Here is a 15999-nt window from a genome sequence, read left to right on the forward strand (position 1 = left end):
TTTGTATTGTTTTTATATATAAAAATACACTTTAATGTAGGACAACAGCTGTAATTTATCACAGGTAACAATTCTGTCAAACTCAGCTGAAATACTAAGAAGGATTAATGGAACTCACAGTCAGGTCTCACAGATGTTCTGCAGCTCTTTAACTGAAGCTTAAAAACTTTGTAGCAGGGTTAGAAAATTTAAATTCACTTCTAGGAATGATTCCTCTTTTCCCCCTTTAGAATTAATACATGGGAGTTCCATAGGAGGGCGCCAGAAAAAGAAAGTAAAGAGATTTCATTAATTACTGGCAGTTTTATTACCATTGTCTCTTACACTGTCTGCATATGAACAAGTAGTTTCAGAACCTTCAAAAAAAGCTGAAAGTGAGACATTTTTTAAAAATGCCATGGAATTACTAGGGAGTAGTAAAAATAAATTACAGCATTGCAAAAATGCATTTCACTTTCCCATAGAAGCTTTACTATTCCATCCTATACACAGTATTTTACATGTTTTACAGTAGACATGAAAAATAAACTCACACGACCTAGGCAAGACAATTGCTAACCAAAGGCACTGCCAACAGTATTTTGCACTTAAAGGAGGGGCAAATTCTTCTAGAAACAGCTCAACTGACCTATGAGAATTTGAGTTTCAAGACCTCACAACTCATCAAATGCCCCTTGTCTTGAAAAAAACCGAAAGAAAGAGCCCTCCTCTTGGCAGGAGGTTTTCAGCAGCATCCACAGTGATTGCATAAGAAGCCATGCCTTCTACAAACTGTCAAAGACATGCTGGGGGCCAGGGAGGGGCAGGGGGACAGTCACCAAAACCAGGAGAAAAACAGCAACCAAAAAGGAAATCTGCACAACTTTTAGCCAGAAAGAAAAGGGATCTAAAACCAAGCATGTGGATCTTACTTCTCAGAACCAATGGCAGTTTTTACAGTGTTTTTCCCCTTGATGGAACAGAAGTATTTATATGGTGCTTTCAAGGCTCAAAGCACTAGATAAATGTTACTTAAACTGCTTCACAAGTGAAGAGTGAAGTAGTAAGTCTTATTGGAACTGGACAAACAGCCCCAGAGCATGGAAATTGCTGCTCTGTGGCTGCCACCACATTGTTAAAGGTCATTGGGTGTAGAGTACAGTACAGCTGGAGGCCCTTCCTGCCCTGGGAGCAAAACCCTCTCACTACTGACCAAAACAGGAGCTGCAGAAAGTGGCTTTCATACAAACCAAGGGCTTTAAGAGATGCAGTTACTCTCATATGGTTTACAAACAAACATACTCCATAAATCTGGAAAGAAACAAAATCCCAAGCAATCACCTTCCAGGAAGAAACAAAACAGTTCCTCATCCCTCTACAGACAAAAGCAGCCTCTCATCACACCAGTACTTTGGGTATCTGGGGGGGCAGGAGTGACGAGGCCTCTTCACAAAAGCCCCTTCCAAGTTCCTCCTTAGCCCAAATGCAAAGTTTTCACACTTAAGGGGGAAAAAAAGGCACTGAGGTAAATTTTAGACTCCTCTACATTACCCAATAACCTGTTGCCTCCCCTCCCACTTGATACAGGTGGGATCCCAGCAGCCCACAGTGAGCTCTAAGGGACTCTTGTTCATCAAGTCAACAGGAAACCCTTTCCTATTCTCCATCCCAGTCCAGCAGCATTAACCTTCCCTTTCCCTACACCTTGTTGTGGTGTCCTGTGTAAACAAGAGGGAGGACCAGCCCTGGCTGTGTGCAACGTGCCTGGTATGAAGCACAGAGTAAACCTGGGGCCCATCCCTTGCCATGGGCATCCCTGGAGCCTTCCCTGCCCAGCTGTGATCACTGCAGGGCACCAGCACCACCAGCACTCCGCTCAGAGCGAGGGCAGGATCTGAGGTTTCTCAGGGATGCTCAGTGTGTGCATCCAGAGGGAGCCCTGAGATAGGGAGAGGGACCTGCTGTCCTCTCCTAACTCCATGGAGAGAGCAAAACCTGGGAATCTTCTTGGGTGAGCACCAATTGAGAGCAGGGAGAGAGCACAACACAGAGCAGACAAGGATGGTGTGTCCTGGGCAGCAGGAGGAAGGACAGGATGGGAGGTGAGCAGAAAGCATCTGAGGCCAGTAGTTCTCTCACTCCTGGTGTTAAGGCTTTCTCACATGCTCTTGGTGCCATCTCCACACCCCAGCCCTGGTTGGAGCTCCTCTCCCTTGGTGCCAGACCTGTTCATAGCTCAAAATCAGTCTAATTTGTGAGGGGGTTTTGAGCTTACCTGGGTTAGTCTGTTGGAGATGTATTGCTAAACATTCAATACTGAACCATCAGCCTATGCCCCAACCATCATCTTTACACTTGTCAAACAGAATTTCTTAAAATACAGAGCCCAATTCCTACAGAGCAGAAACTCAAAACACTGGCTAACTTAGCTAAGCAACAGGGGTATCTGCTTTAATTCACATCTGCTTTCAAAAGTAGAATAAAAACGAATTACTTTTCCTTCAATTAATATTACTAAGTTTCAGTAATAGTTACTAACAGACTGTTTAGGTGTTGCAGCTGCCTTGGTGTCATAACTTGACATTTCCCTGGCTACCTTAGCCCTGAACAAGTCCATCCAGCACTGGTTGCAGCTACAACACCCACGTGGTTTGGTGCAACAACCACCTCCCCTTTTTATCTGCTGCTTCCTGTGCTTTTCTTGCAAAACCAGAGCTGGTCCACCTGGGCTGCAGCAGCTCTGAACAGGAACAAGCACGTTGCTGGGAGAAGCACAAATAGCAAGTGTTGCCCTGCTCAAAACATTCAGCCAGGAGATGTTCCTGTTGGGTTTAACTGAGGATTTTCCATGGAGCCTCTCCATCGGATGGTACAGCTGAAAAGCCACCCAGCAGCTGGGTTTGGTGTGTTGACCTGTTTTAAAACAGGCTTCCCATTCTTGGACTGGCTCTGGTCCTGGGATAAGAGGTTTCAGAAGAAGAAAATGCAATAGGATGGGTGCTGGAAGCCAGTCTTTAATGGAAGGATGAAGAGGGAGAGTGACTAAGGTGTCCTGAGAAGTGTCTTTTCATTTAAAAACAGTATCTAGCTTAGTCTGGTGCCTGGTGCCTCCTGAAGGTTATCCAGGTTTGCCCTTGGCTTCTTTCAAGGTCTGTTGCAGTCTCTGTTTAAACCTCTCATACTTCCTGTGAACTTGCTGGATTTTGTCCTTCTCTTCTTTGTCCAGGATCATCAGGAAGTTCTGGAGCTCTGGGATGGAGAAGGCATCCCACTGCAAAACCAGCAGAAACAGAGGGAAAGTGAGCACACACTGTTCACCTCATGGGCTTTGGGGGTTGTTTTTCCCCCTCAATCTGAAGAAGAGGAACAGCCACAGGAATCCAGCATTCCTATGGCATCCTTCCCAACCCCAGTCCTGCTCCTCTGTCAGCACAGCACATGAGACAGAACTCTTCAGGATGCAGCAGCTCCCAGTATTTTGTTTCACTGTGATGGGGAGCAAGATTGCAACCAAAAACGGTGAATTTGTTACCCGAGAGTCCACTTAAATTAGTGGCTTATTTATTAATAGTGTTATAGATTCTATATGTATTATTTATAGTATCCAGCTAATCTAATTAGCGAGCATTAACTCTGGGGTGGCACTGCTGGGTCCCATAAACAGATAGTGGGGTGGCCATCAAAACTGGCCTCAGTGTTTTCACAGCCCAAGTTTAAAGGTTTTAAAACCCCAGAAAATTCAGGAGCAATAAATGGCCAGCCCAGCCCCACTAAAAGGAAACAGCCCTTCTTACATGGCACCACTTCACCTGTGCTGCCTCTGGCACACACCCCCAGCTCTGCCACACACCCCCAGCTCTGCCACACACCCCTCCACCTCTGCCACACACACCCCCAGCTCTGCCACACACACCCCCAGCTCTGCCACCCACCCCTCCAGCTCTGACACACCCCCCCCCAGCTCTGCCACACACCCCCCAGCTCTGCCACACACCCCCCCAGCTCTGCCACACACCCCTCCAGCTCTGCCACACACCCCCAGCTCTGCCACACACCCCCCAGCTCTGACACACACCCCCACCAGCTCTGCCACACACACCCCCAGCTCTGCCACGCACACCCCCAGCTCTGCCACGCACCCCTCTAGCTCTGCCACACACACACCCAGCTCTGCCACGCACACCCCCAGCTCTGCCACGCACACCCCCAGCTCTGCCACGCACACTCCCAGCTCTGCCACGCACACTCCCAGCTCTGCCACGCACACTCCCAGCTCTGTCACGCACACCCCAGCTCTGCCACACAGCCCCCAGCTCTGCCACACAGCCCCCAGCTCTGCCACACACCCCCCAGCTCTGCCACGCACCCCCCAGCTCTGCCACGCACCCCCCCAGCTCTGCCACACACCCCCTCCAGCTCTGCCACGTGCTCCACAACATCCATGTGAAAACCAAGGCAAAGAGCCACCAACCTACCTCAACTTCCCCAGTTTCATTTTCCTTCAGCACGAAGCTCAGCGCGTCTGTGTCGGGGCCTGCCAGCAGCCGCAGGTACAGCGGGTACTCGGTGAGAGGGAGCTTCTGGAAGAGCACTGCAAGGGGACAGCAAATATCCACACTGAGGTCATGGCTGCCAGGGCAGAGCAAAGCTCAGGAGGTCAGCTGGAGCATGGGGAAAGGGTTCCTGCTGCCCAGGATTGTGTGAAGGGATGAGTCTCTAACACAGATCCATAAGGATCTCTATAAGCTCTCAGGTGGTTTCAGCTCCTTCTGAAATCATAATCCCCCATTAACTGAAGCAGCATCACCTCCTGTGGAGGTCCAGCCATTTATTCACCTGAATGTAGACTTTGCCTGCCTGAGACCCCACTGATTCCTACCAGACTTTCTGCAAGACAAAATAAAAGCAAAACTGTTCAGCCACAGGAAAGCTGGTGGGTCCGAGGGCCTGAACTCACCTTGCCCATCTTTCCGCATCTCCTTGAAAAGTGCAAACTTCTGGGGATTATCCACCACCATGAACTTCTTCAGCAGCCCCTGGATCACCTCGCTCACCGTGGTGGTGCTGCAGATGTGGAGCTGCTTGATGGCATCCAGTGGCAGGTAGAAGGAGGTTCTCTTGGCAGTCATGTCAGCCAAGTTCACCTCCCTGAGGGCATCGTAGATGGACTGGGGCCGGATCCCGGCCGGCACCGTCACGGGCCGGCGCAGCTTCAGGTGCACTTTGATGAAACCTGTGTATGTCCCATCGTCGTTCTAAAGCACAGGAGAGGCAGGTCAGGCTTCAGGGAGCCTTTCCAGCCCTGCCTCCCCCTCCCCAGAGTTTTCTGCTCTGCAGCAGGACGTGCCTCCCCCAGAACTGCTGGGAGTTGGAGGGTTTATTAATCGTGTAAAAAGTGACCAGTTATTTTGGGTCAGTCACTACTGATTTTCTCCTGTTCCTTCCCCTCAGCACTGACTCAGCCCTTCCTCTGCGATCTTGGTTTACTTCAAAATGAACTGCTACGAGTCAGTCATGGAAATCATTACGTGGAATTATGAGTTGCATTTGAGTGAGGATTTGAAAGCCCTGGGAAGGCCTCTACCCTCTTGTTCAGCAGGATAAAGGTTCTTAGACCTCTGCTTAAGTGAGCCTGGCAGTGGAGAGAGGAGAAGCATCTCATTCTAGAAAGATTCTGTGTTTCTAAATACACTTTATAGTTCCCTTTGCAACAGCTGCTGAACTGCAGCATCACAGCCCCAGTTCCACATGACTCATCCCCCCTAGAACAACGTGGGCTCATGGATTTGTGGCCAGTCATTGCCAGCACAGGCTGGCCAGAGATTACTGTGCCAGTACTGCCAGAAGAAGGGATGGAGGCAGGGAAAGGTTATCTGGAGTGTTGGTCACTGGGGAAAGCCAAGCAAGAGGAAAAGCAGCTCAACAGCCACAAACCCTCTTGCCCCCACAGGCTGGCCCAGTTCACAGCCCAGAGAAACCAGCACCAGACTCTGTGTATGAGGTAAAACCAGCCCAGTACGTACCAGCTTCATCAACAGGCAGTTTGTGACCTTTGCATTGTATTTTTCAATCTTCTGTTTGATCTCCTGGATGGTCGGAGGCTCGGGCTTTTCTTCTTCTACTGTTTGTGTTACATTCTGAAATCAGAAGAGAGGAGCTTTAGCTGCTTTATGTCTTGGGTAACACTCCATCTGTTCAGCCCTGCTTTTTCTTGGGAAAGCAGGAACAGCCTGTGCAGATCCTGAGCTCACACTCACAGTGATGACGCAGGTGGAGATGGTCCCTGCAGCCTGGAGGCCAAATGTGCAGGATGCCACATCCTTCCCCCAAACCACCCCTGTACACCAGTAACAGGCAGTGAAGGGTGACACAAAACCCACCAGCTGGTGACACAGAGCAGTAAAACATCCCAGTACAAACCTGGGCAAAAAATCCAGCCTTTCAAACTCACTTTCAAAGCAAAGCCACCTGCACCTGTGAGCATTTATTTACTCCTTGCAATGCAGTTGGAAGGAATCGCATCCTATTTCCAATATTCACGGCTCTGCCTCCCCAAAACCCAGGATGCTCATCAAGCAGCTCCCGGCGGGTTCACCCAGGCAGAACCTGAAGTTAAATCTCTCACTGCTCTCGTCCAGAGCTGTGGAAATTATAGCTCAGAGCAATAATACCACACAAGCAGCAAGACTGCTGCATGACTAATAAATCAGTCACTGCAAACCCAGTCAAAGCATCCCAGCCCGTGGCAGAAACTGTTTGGCGTCTGCCCACACGTGGGTTCCAGGGTGGGTGACAGAGCTGCTGCTCACTGGGTTTGGGGCAATTTCCTCTTGGGAGGCAAAACCAACAGCTCTGACATGTATGTGGGCTTCACCTGAGGGCCACCCATGGAAATGTCACCAGTGAATAATCACAGAATGATTAAGGTTGGAAAAGACCACTGAGATGGAGTCCAGCTGTTGGCACAGCACTGCCATGCTCAGCACTAAACTGTGTTCCCAAATGCCACATCCACAGGCCTTCTGAACACTTCCAGGGATGATGATTCCACCACCTCCATGGGCAGCCTGTTCCAATGTCTGACCACCCTTTCAATGAAGAAGTTTTTCCTACTATCCAATCTAACCCTTCCCTGGTTTTCCCCCATCCAGGAGCTCTAAAGCACCGTCTGCTTTATCTGCTAAATCTGCTGCAGACAAGCCTATGTGTGTCTTGGGCAATGCTCAGTGGGCTGGATCTCCCAGCACAGAGCTCTGCTGCCTTCCCATAACTCACCACCTTCCCTGGAGACAGCCTGTGAATTCATTTTGCCAGCACTTCCTGGAACAGTGTGCACAGTGCCCCCAGATTTTATGTGGGCTTGCTCAGAAGTTGGCATTAGCAGAGAGCAGAAAGCGTGAAGGGATGTGCCATCAAGGCCAGGAAGGCTCAGAATGAAAACTGCAACCTCTGACAACAAAAAAAAAAGGGGGGAAGAAAAGGCAGCTTTGGGAGCAAAGCTTGTCTCTTCCCAGGCAGCTCCAGAGCACACAAGACAAGGATGCAGCAAGCTGTAAATAAGCCAATATTGCCCAAGGCTACCCATGATATTTCTTTTAGGAGAAGAGTCAAGCACAGGACAAACTGAGACCCTGGTTGCAATCTGGCAAGACATCTGCAGTCTTGGGACTGAAGAGCTCCAAATTCATTCAAACAAATCCCAAATGTCAGGTCACAATTTCACAATTTCCGCTGGAGACGAGCAAACAGCACGAGACCTCTCAAAACACTGACCTGGAGCAGTAACCCAAGGGAGAACACTGACAATGTGCTACAGTCTCCTTGTCCAGGGCCTTCCTTGAACAGGTTGTCCAGAGAAGCTGTGGCTGCTCCATCCCTGGAAGTGTCCAAGGCCAGGTTGGACGGGGCTTGGAGCAACCTGGGATAGTGGAAGGTGTCCCTGTCCATGGCAGATGGGCTTTAAATTCTCTTCCAGGCCAAACCATTGTGTTGTTCTATGAAAATAAATGCCAAGTATTCTGGGGTATTTAGGAATTGCACATAAATATCCACTGATCATTATGGCAATTTCCACCCCACAGTTTGTCAAAGTCCTTCAGCACGTGCTGCACTGTGATATATTGACTGCAGCAGCTCTTGTGTGGCTGCACAAAGGAGCTGGGCTGGCAGGGGAGCCTTTAAAAACAATGCCAAGGGTTGAGATTTTCAAAAGTAGCACTGGGGGGAAAAAAGAAAAAAAAAGTAAAAAAAAAACAACAAAAAAATCCCTTCCCTTTAAGTTAACAGACGAGGAGCTCTCAGAAACCCTGCACTTCCTCATGTCACCCATTTCACAGTGCTGAGACAGACCCAGCTGTGCTGCCCCCCCCAGGACTGACCCCACCCCAGCCACAGAGCCAGCCAGCCCAGAGACCCCGGGACCACCCTCTCCTGCATGCAGAGACTTGGAGCTGCACAGCAGAGCTGAGGGCTAAGGCTGTGCACCCTCACACACATCATCCATGGCACAAACACAGCCTGGCACAGACCAGCACCCATCCGCCCAACCACCCCTCCATCCATCCATCCATCCATCCATCCATCCATCCATCCATCCATCCATCCATCCATCCACCCCTCCATCCATCCATTCACCCCTCCATCCATCCATCCATCCACCCCTCCATCCATCCATCCATCCCTCCATCCATCCCTCCATCCATCCATCCATCCCTCCATCCATCCATCCATCCATCCATCCATAGCAGCTCAGCCTGTCCCTGTCACTGCAATTTGCTTCTCCCCAGCAGGGCCAGCCCCTCCCCTGCCGTGTTGTTTCCAGCTGAGGGACACGGTGAGTGCCAACAATCCAGAGCCATCAGAGCAGCTCGTGCGCTGGTGCCACCCGGTTTCCATGGAGGACACACGGAGCACCCAGGGCCACATGAGCCTGGAGCAGTTCTGGGCCCCAGGGATTCACAGCAGGCACCAGGCAGATGAGAAGGGCTCTGGGTTCCAAGAAACCTAAACCACTGACAGCAGGAGGCAGCCTGGCTCAGGACACGTCATGATGACACTCACACCATGTCACCACACATCTCCACCAACAAACCACTGCCCAGACTCTGCTGTCCTGCCCTCCCACGCACACATCTGGGCAGAGCAGATGTACCTGCTGCTCTCACGGCTTGCCCAGCCCCCTGCCAGCTCACCACTCTCCCACTGAAGGGAAAGGAAGCTTCAACAATCTCTTTCCATCCCAGCACAGTGCACAGGACAGAGCAGGTGAAACCCAAGGGACACGCTCCAGCTGTGGCCAAGCAATGAGGCCATGGGAGAAAAGCTGTCCCACAGGATGCAGAGTGGGACCATCTCAGCTCCAGCAGCTATTTAGGGCTGGGGGAGCCCTGTGGGACTATAAAGGGCTAAAAGGTCTCAAGCCTTCACCTCTTCCTGCCATTCATGGCAGCGATGCTCAGGTCTCACCTCACCATGATGCCCCAGCAGGAACCACCCATCCATTCCAATCCTGCACTCCCCATGGCTGGAGACTCTGCTTTTCTGTCTTACAGACCAAAACCTGCCTGTGAGTGAGACCCAAACCAGGCCAGCAGCACCAGCCCCTTGTGGGGGAGCCCTGGGAAGGGCAGCCACAGCCTGAGAGGAGAAGTGCAGCTCCTTCCTCCATGTATGATTAGATCAGCCACTTCTTGCCCTTCACAAATCTACCCTGACCTCCTGTTGTGCAAAGTTTCTGGTGCAGAATCTGCAATTGTGGCTAAAGGAAGAAAAACAGAAGCTTTAACCATAAACCGTTGCCACATTTCCTGTTGCACTGGGACAGGATGAAACAAACTCTTAACAAAACAACAGCTCGGTACCTCTGCCTGCACCTGAACCCCACAGGCACTGCTGGGCCTGCAGCTTTCCTGGAGGGAAAACAGGGAAGAGCAGCCCCAGCCATCCTTGGGGATCACCTGGCCCTGTGGCCTCCCAACATGACATCTGTGTGCCAGCCTGCAAAAGCAGCACATTCCATTGTGCCACCCTCCTGTGCGACTGGCAGGAAGGGGATGGGAAGGCTGGAGCTGCCAGGATGGCTCCACACCTGCTCCATTAAAGCCCTGCTGCAGAACAGGGCATGGCTGTAGGTGCCAGAGGTTAAATATGCTGTCAGCTCACTGCCTGAGTTTAAACTCAGCAACTGAGGGGTTTGCCAGCCTCTGTGATGCTGCCATAAAATAACTGGCAGACCTGCAGGGACACAGGCACAGACTGCAGGTGACCTGAGGCATCTGCAGCAGGACAGGTCCCTGCCCATGTCCTCCCCCTGCACACTGGCTCCCTTCCATAACCTACATTATCCTTCTGTTGTAAGAAAAAAGAGTTGTAAGAAATGCCTTGAGCCTCATCTGGCACTTGGGCTAATGCTCGGTGGGATAAAGGCTGCCCAGCTCCTGGTGCACAAAGCCCAGCCCCCAGGGCTTGGGCAGCCACTGCCCCCAAGAGTTCCCCACACCCACCCCCTCTTTGCAAGCCACCACTCAGCTAATGAGCCATGAGCTTGTGACAGGCTCTTCTGGAAGACCCACAGGCCATGGTGATTGTGGTGACACTCTCCAAAGGATTCTCAGCCAAGAGAGACAACAATGAAGCCTCTGTGACAGATATTTCCATTTATCAGTTTGCAAGGAGAAACACATTCCACCTCCAGTCAAAGAGCACCCTCCCTACAGCCTCTCTCCTGCCCAAAGTCAACCCCCAACTTAAAAACCTTTTTCAAAGGAAGACAAGGCAGCAGCTCTGCACTATGTTGGGAATAACAGCTCTAGGTGGGACCCAGGAGCTTTCTGATGCCCCTTCAGCAGTGTGGATGGATGGTGCCCTCTCCCATGGCTCCACCACAGCCCCAGTTGGCACTGAGGAGCTGGTGTGTGGTAACTACTTGGATGCACAGCTCAAGAGGTGCAACACCAGCAGCTCATCATGCTGGTCTTTGCCACCAGCTTCATCACCAAACCAGACATGGAAAGGCACAGTAGGTAGAAGGTCTGAGTGTGCACCTCCCTGGGACATTCCCTGGAGCAAGGGCCACTTCCCTGCAGCCCCAAACCAGGCTCAGGGACACCAGCCCTGTCCCTTCACTCCCAGCCAGTTCTCCTCACCAGCTATTTAGTTAATGAATTTGAAGAGCAGCCCAGTGGAGATGGATCTGGCCCAACATCACCACACTCTTGGCATTGATTCTTATCTCGAGGCAGGAGTGGCCCAGCCCTCCCTGGTGTGCTCAGGCACAGCTCCATCACCATTTCCATCAGCCACACTGTGGCAACTTGCATTCCCAAAAACACAGCCCAAATTCCCCCTTTGGCTTCTGTATTCAGACTGCAAGAGTATTTCAAAGATCTCTTCTGAAGGGATTTTACAACTCAGGGCATCAATCCTCAATTCTCCTGCTTATTAAGGAAAAATTTGTCTTAAAATAGCAGAAAGTAAACCCTGGAGATCATGTCTGAGTGCTGCTGGCCACAGAGCCACAGTTCAGAGAAGCACCACCAGCTCACATCCTGTGACCACAATCACACTGCATCCCAAAGGATGCAAATAAATGTGAGTGCCTCAAGTTTGAGCCAGAAACACGAGAAGCAGCAGCTCAGGACTGTAAATCCAGCTGCAGCAGGGAGTGATGACAGCTGGGAGAAACTGAGGCCAAGGCAGTCACCAGAGCTGGGACATCTCTGCTCTCACAGAGCTCTCCATCACTGCTCAACACCCAACACTTCCCCTTCACCACCCACTCCCACAGTTCACAGCACTATGTTGGGAAAGGATCCACTGCTCCAGCACAGACAGGCAGGGGAGAGAATCATACAACAGATTTGGACCAAAGAAAACCCCCCCAAAACCCCTAAATACCCCCAACATTTCACTCCCTTTGAGAGACTCAAATGAGAGGCTGCAGTTTACTTTGAGGTTCAGAGGAAAAGGCAGAAGATAAGAGAGCTGTGCATCTCCAGAGGAAGGGAGAGGGATGGTTGCTGCATTTCAGAGGTTAGAGCAAGTGAAGATGGGCTCAGTGTTTGGATTGCCATGGAGATTTCACTTAGAAACCGTTTTTCCTGCCATATCTCTGCTCAGCAGTAAGAGCTGAGAAGGTCCTCACAAGGAGCTGCATCTCAGGGGGGTCTGGGCTGGACAGGACCCCAGGGCTGCACAACCACACCAGTGTCTGTGTGCACAGAGGCCCCAGCATGGATGGTGGAGCAGAGGGATCTGCTGATCCCCAGGGGCAGACAGTGGGACCTGGTCACAGCCTTGCAGGGCCAAAACCAGCCTCTTCTCCATCTCCCCACTGAGGTGCCCCAAGGCCACCCCTACAGCCAGACTGCACCTGCCTCCTCTCTGGAAATCAATGCACTCTGCAGAACAGAGACAAGAGACCAAGGAGATGTCCCTGAACTAGTCCCTGGGCTCTGGCTCCTCTGCATTGCACCAGGCAGGAGATGCCCACTTTGCCCACCCAACACCAACATCAACACCTGCTGGGTACCTGCACCCCACACACCTGCACAGATGACCAGCCAGTTCTGGGTCTGTACGGTCTGTCCAAGGTTGGAGGAGATCTTGGAGATCACCCCATCCAGCCCCTGCTGAGGTGCTGTCCCTGCTGTGTTTTCTGTCCCTGCACAGGCACTTGCCCCTGTCCCAGCAGCCACTCCAAGAGCAGTTCTGCAGAGTTTTAAGCAATCAGACTTCAGGCAGAAGCCACTGAAGCCACTCAGCTGGAGAGCCTGAAAATGCCTAATAATGGATCTCCAGGGATGAGGTCACATCTGAGATCTAAACCAGTTCTTTGCTAATGAAGAGTGATTGCATTGATGGTTCTGAAAATAAAATGGAATTACAGCAATCCTAGAAAGAGGCTCTTCAGAGTATTACAGTTATTTCAATCAGAAAAATCATTTCTGCAATCATAGAGATCAAATTCTACTCTATTTTTTAAGTGACTGGAGGTCTGTATGTCCTCTGCCCCCCCTCCCCACCATTTTCTCCACAAAGATGTCTCCCAGGTCTTTCAAGACATCCCGAAGTTATCCATATTCAGCTTCCTCCTGCCCAGTGCAGGGCATGCCCATGGGCTGGTGATTGCCACGTTGTGCTTCCTGGGCTCAGGAATCCTTCCTGGTCATCTAAGGATGGCCAAACATCACCATTCCCAAAGACACCCATCAGGTTAACTCACTTTTGGGTCTAAGCTGACATTTTTTGGCTGGGACTGTACTTGGTGAAAAACAAAGTTGTGGCCACACGCAGCTCTTGCAGTGGTGGAAATGTTCCACATTCAATAATATCTCTTAATTAAGGAGCCAAATTAAAGAGGGGGGACAGGGAGTGGATGAAAACCCAGAGGAGATGTCCACCACCACCTCCTCCTCCTCCTGCAGGACCACCAAACCCCCAGCACGCCATGAACCCCCCAAAACCTTCTTCCCCCAAGGCCTGACGGTGGTTTCCACCTCTAGCTGGAGACACACGAGGACCTGTCTCCACACATTACACAACACCAAGCAGCACATCTTGTGTGGGTTGGGTTTTTTTTTTCACTCACAGGAACCATTTCCTCCCCATAACACCAAACCCCCAAGGGCTCCATCTTCTCTGTCAGCACCCACACTGGTCAGAGGTGGGAAAAGAGGCTGCAGCAGCCCCCAGTCCCTCTGAGAGGGAGAACTGCCCAGCACCAGCAGCATCAGGCTCCTTTGCAGAGGTACCTGAGGATCTGCATTGCCCTGGCTCTGACAGAGCAGCACTGGCTGCACCAGCACCCCAATCTCTTACATCTCCTACACAAATGAATCATCAAATGACATTTAAAAACCAACTGTACGTGTTGGTTAATCATAGTGAAAGGCTAGCAGGGAATATCCCACCTTAAACCCAGGGGAGTGTTTCCTCAGAGAAATTAAAATAAAATTCCCAGTTGACTGAAGCTCTTCCCCCAGAGCATCCTCCCCTTCCCAAGCAGACAAGGGCAGAGCCCTCAGACTGCAGGAGGCTGAACCCCAAAGCTCCTGGTGAGGATTGCAGCTCTGCAGCCTGAGGTGAAAGCACAGCAGAGCCTGAACAGGAGAGCACCAGTGCTGGTGGTTTACAGGGGAATTTGAAGTGAGAAAGCTGCTCCCTGGGCCACATTTGCCCTCTGGGAGCTGCAGGGCTCTTGCTCTCGTGTGAACCCCCCACTTCCGCAGCAGCGCCTTCTCCTTTTATGCTCAGTCCTGGTTGGGGCCCCAAAGTTCATGACAGAGATTTTAAATTTGATTTAAATAAACACTTAAAACCCACGAAGCAGCCTTGTCAATGTTACTGAGGCAGAAATCTCACCCTGGGGTGAAACACTGCCCAGCAAACCCCCTCTCCCTGTCCAAGGCAGGTGCACGTGGCCTCAGGCGCCCAGAAAAGGATCACGTTCATCACTCTGCTAATAAGTCCACAGATTCATTTAGTGCTGTATTTTCCCATCTCCCCATCCACAGTTTTCAGCAGTGGTGCAGATTTTGCCAGCCCAAAGCACAGGTCCCTGGCTGGCAGCCCGACCTGTGGCTGACAGAAGGCAGAGCTGCTACAGCACCTCACCTAATGCTGAAAAAACCACATTTCAAACCGGCTCCTCCAGCGTGAATCCCCCAGGAAGGGGAAAACCCGGCGCGTAAAGGTTGAGATGGCCGAGAAAAACCTGCAGCAGTGCTGACCCCCCTGCACAGGAGAGGGGAGAGCCCTTCGGCAGCTCTGCCCCGACTCATGTTGGCAGCACCCGCAGCCAAACGTGCGGGCACAGCGACCTCCCCGTCCGCGGTGCCCCCCGCCCTGCACATCACTAGTTCTCAGCTGTTACCTTGGCAGGGACCTTGCTCTGCGCGCTGCGGAAAAACGAGGTTTTTGCCGTGAAAAAGCAATCCTCGAGGTCTTCATCCAAACTGCAGTAGCCGCTGCTCATGCTGCTGCCGATGGTCATGGGAGCCCGGCAGAGGCGAGAGGCGGAGGGCGCTCGGGGGTCGCCGGGGGGCTCGGGGTGCCGGCGACCATCGGGGTCCCCTCTGCGGCTCCGGCGCTCACATCCTCAGCTCGCCGGCGCTTTATCTGCGGCAGCTCCTTGTGCTCATCCTCCAGAGCCAGCCGAGCTATTTCTCTGTAAGAGGCAGCCGTGCCGGGTAACCCTTCCCTCGCCTCTCCTCCTCCGCCCGCCTCCCTGCGCAGCGGCGCTGGGGTGGCATGGAAGGGGCAGCGCGCCCGGCTCCGCTCGCTGCCCGCCGGCTCGTCCTGCTCCCGGCCCGCAGCAGCAGCATCGCCTCCCCTTCCTGCCCTCGCCTCCCTGCTCTGCGCAGCCCCGCCACTTCCTCTTGCAGAATTTCTCACCCCTCTCTCATCGAGGTGCTGGGCACTGCCCGGTCCCTGGAGACCCCTGGCACCACCTCTGTGACCCCAAACACATCGCCAGGGAGGGCTGGGCGTTGCTCCGTTCCTTCTAGCACGTCCTCGGGAGCTGCCTGTCTTTGAGAATGAAGCCCAGGCTGGACCTAAAGGTGGTGGGGAAGGGGGAGGCTGGCGAGGGTGCAGCCCCAGAACCTCCTCAGGGTCTCAGAGCCCCCTGGCCATCACACTGTGCCTCTCTGCTCTGCAGGTAATTTTAGAGCAGCAGGAGCAATTCAGCTGCACTGGCACCCAGATGAGGCAGCTTCGACTGCAGCCCAGAAAAAAAAAGCTGTTCAGCTCCTGGGTCCTGTTCATAAGGAGCTCCAGACTGATGAAAATGTTGTGTTGGCTTGGAAAGAGGCTGAGAGCAACAGCATCACCCCTGTTCCCCTCACCCCCCACAGCCCTGCAGGAACCAGCTCAGCACTGCCCCACTGCCTGCCCCCTGCCTCTCTCCACATGCCCTCCAGAGCTGCCACCATCCCAACAACACCCTGGGATTTACCCAGCAGCTCCTAAAGCAGCTGTGACCTTCCTGCTTGGTGAAGATCACAGGTATTTCTGGAGCCA

At 52.1% G+C, this 15999-nt stretch overlaps 1 protein-coding gene across 2 annotated transcripts in view; it reads right to left on the reverse strand.

Moving 5' to 3' along the window:
• Positions 1 to 283: 283 nt before the first annotated feature.
• Positions 284 to 15999, reverse strand: part of RASSF5 (Ras association domain family member 5) — a 28670-nt gene continuing 12954 nt past the window's right edge. Inside the window, exons 1-5 of one of the 2 annotated variants that reach the window (XM_071578940.1) lie at positions 14852 to 15752; positions 6003 to 6116; positions 4937 to 5234; positions 4455 to 4570; positions 284 to 3250 (exon numbers count right to left, since the gene is read on the reverse strand). In XM_071578940.1, the coding sequence (XP_071435041.1) occupies positions 3098 to 3250; positions 4455 to 4570; positions 4937 to 5234; positions 6003 to 6116; positions 14852 to 14971 (801 nt within the window). In that variant the 5' untranslated portion in view covers positions 14972 to 15752 and the 3' untranslated portion in view covers positions 284 to 3097. Of the gene's footprint in view, positions 3251 to 4454; positions 4571 to 4936; positions 5235 to 6002; positions 6117 to 14851; positions 15753 to 15999 lie in introns of those variants that run through there. The other variant, XM_071578939.1, reaches the window with a different exon arrangement.

This window comes from Pithys albifrons, chromosome 28, assembly GCF_047495875.1.
Source record: "Pithys albifrons albifrons isolate INPA30051 chromosome 28, PitAlb_v1, whole genome shotgun sequence".
Classification (NCBI taxonomy): domain Eukaryota; kingdom Metazoa; phylum Chordata; class Aves; order Passeriformes; family Thamnophilidae; genus Pithys; species Pithys albifrons.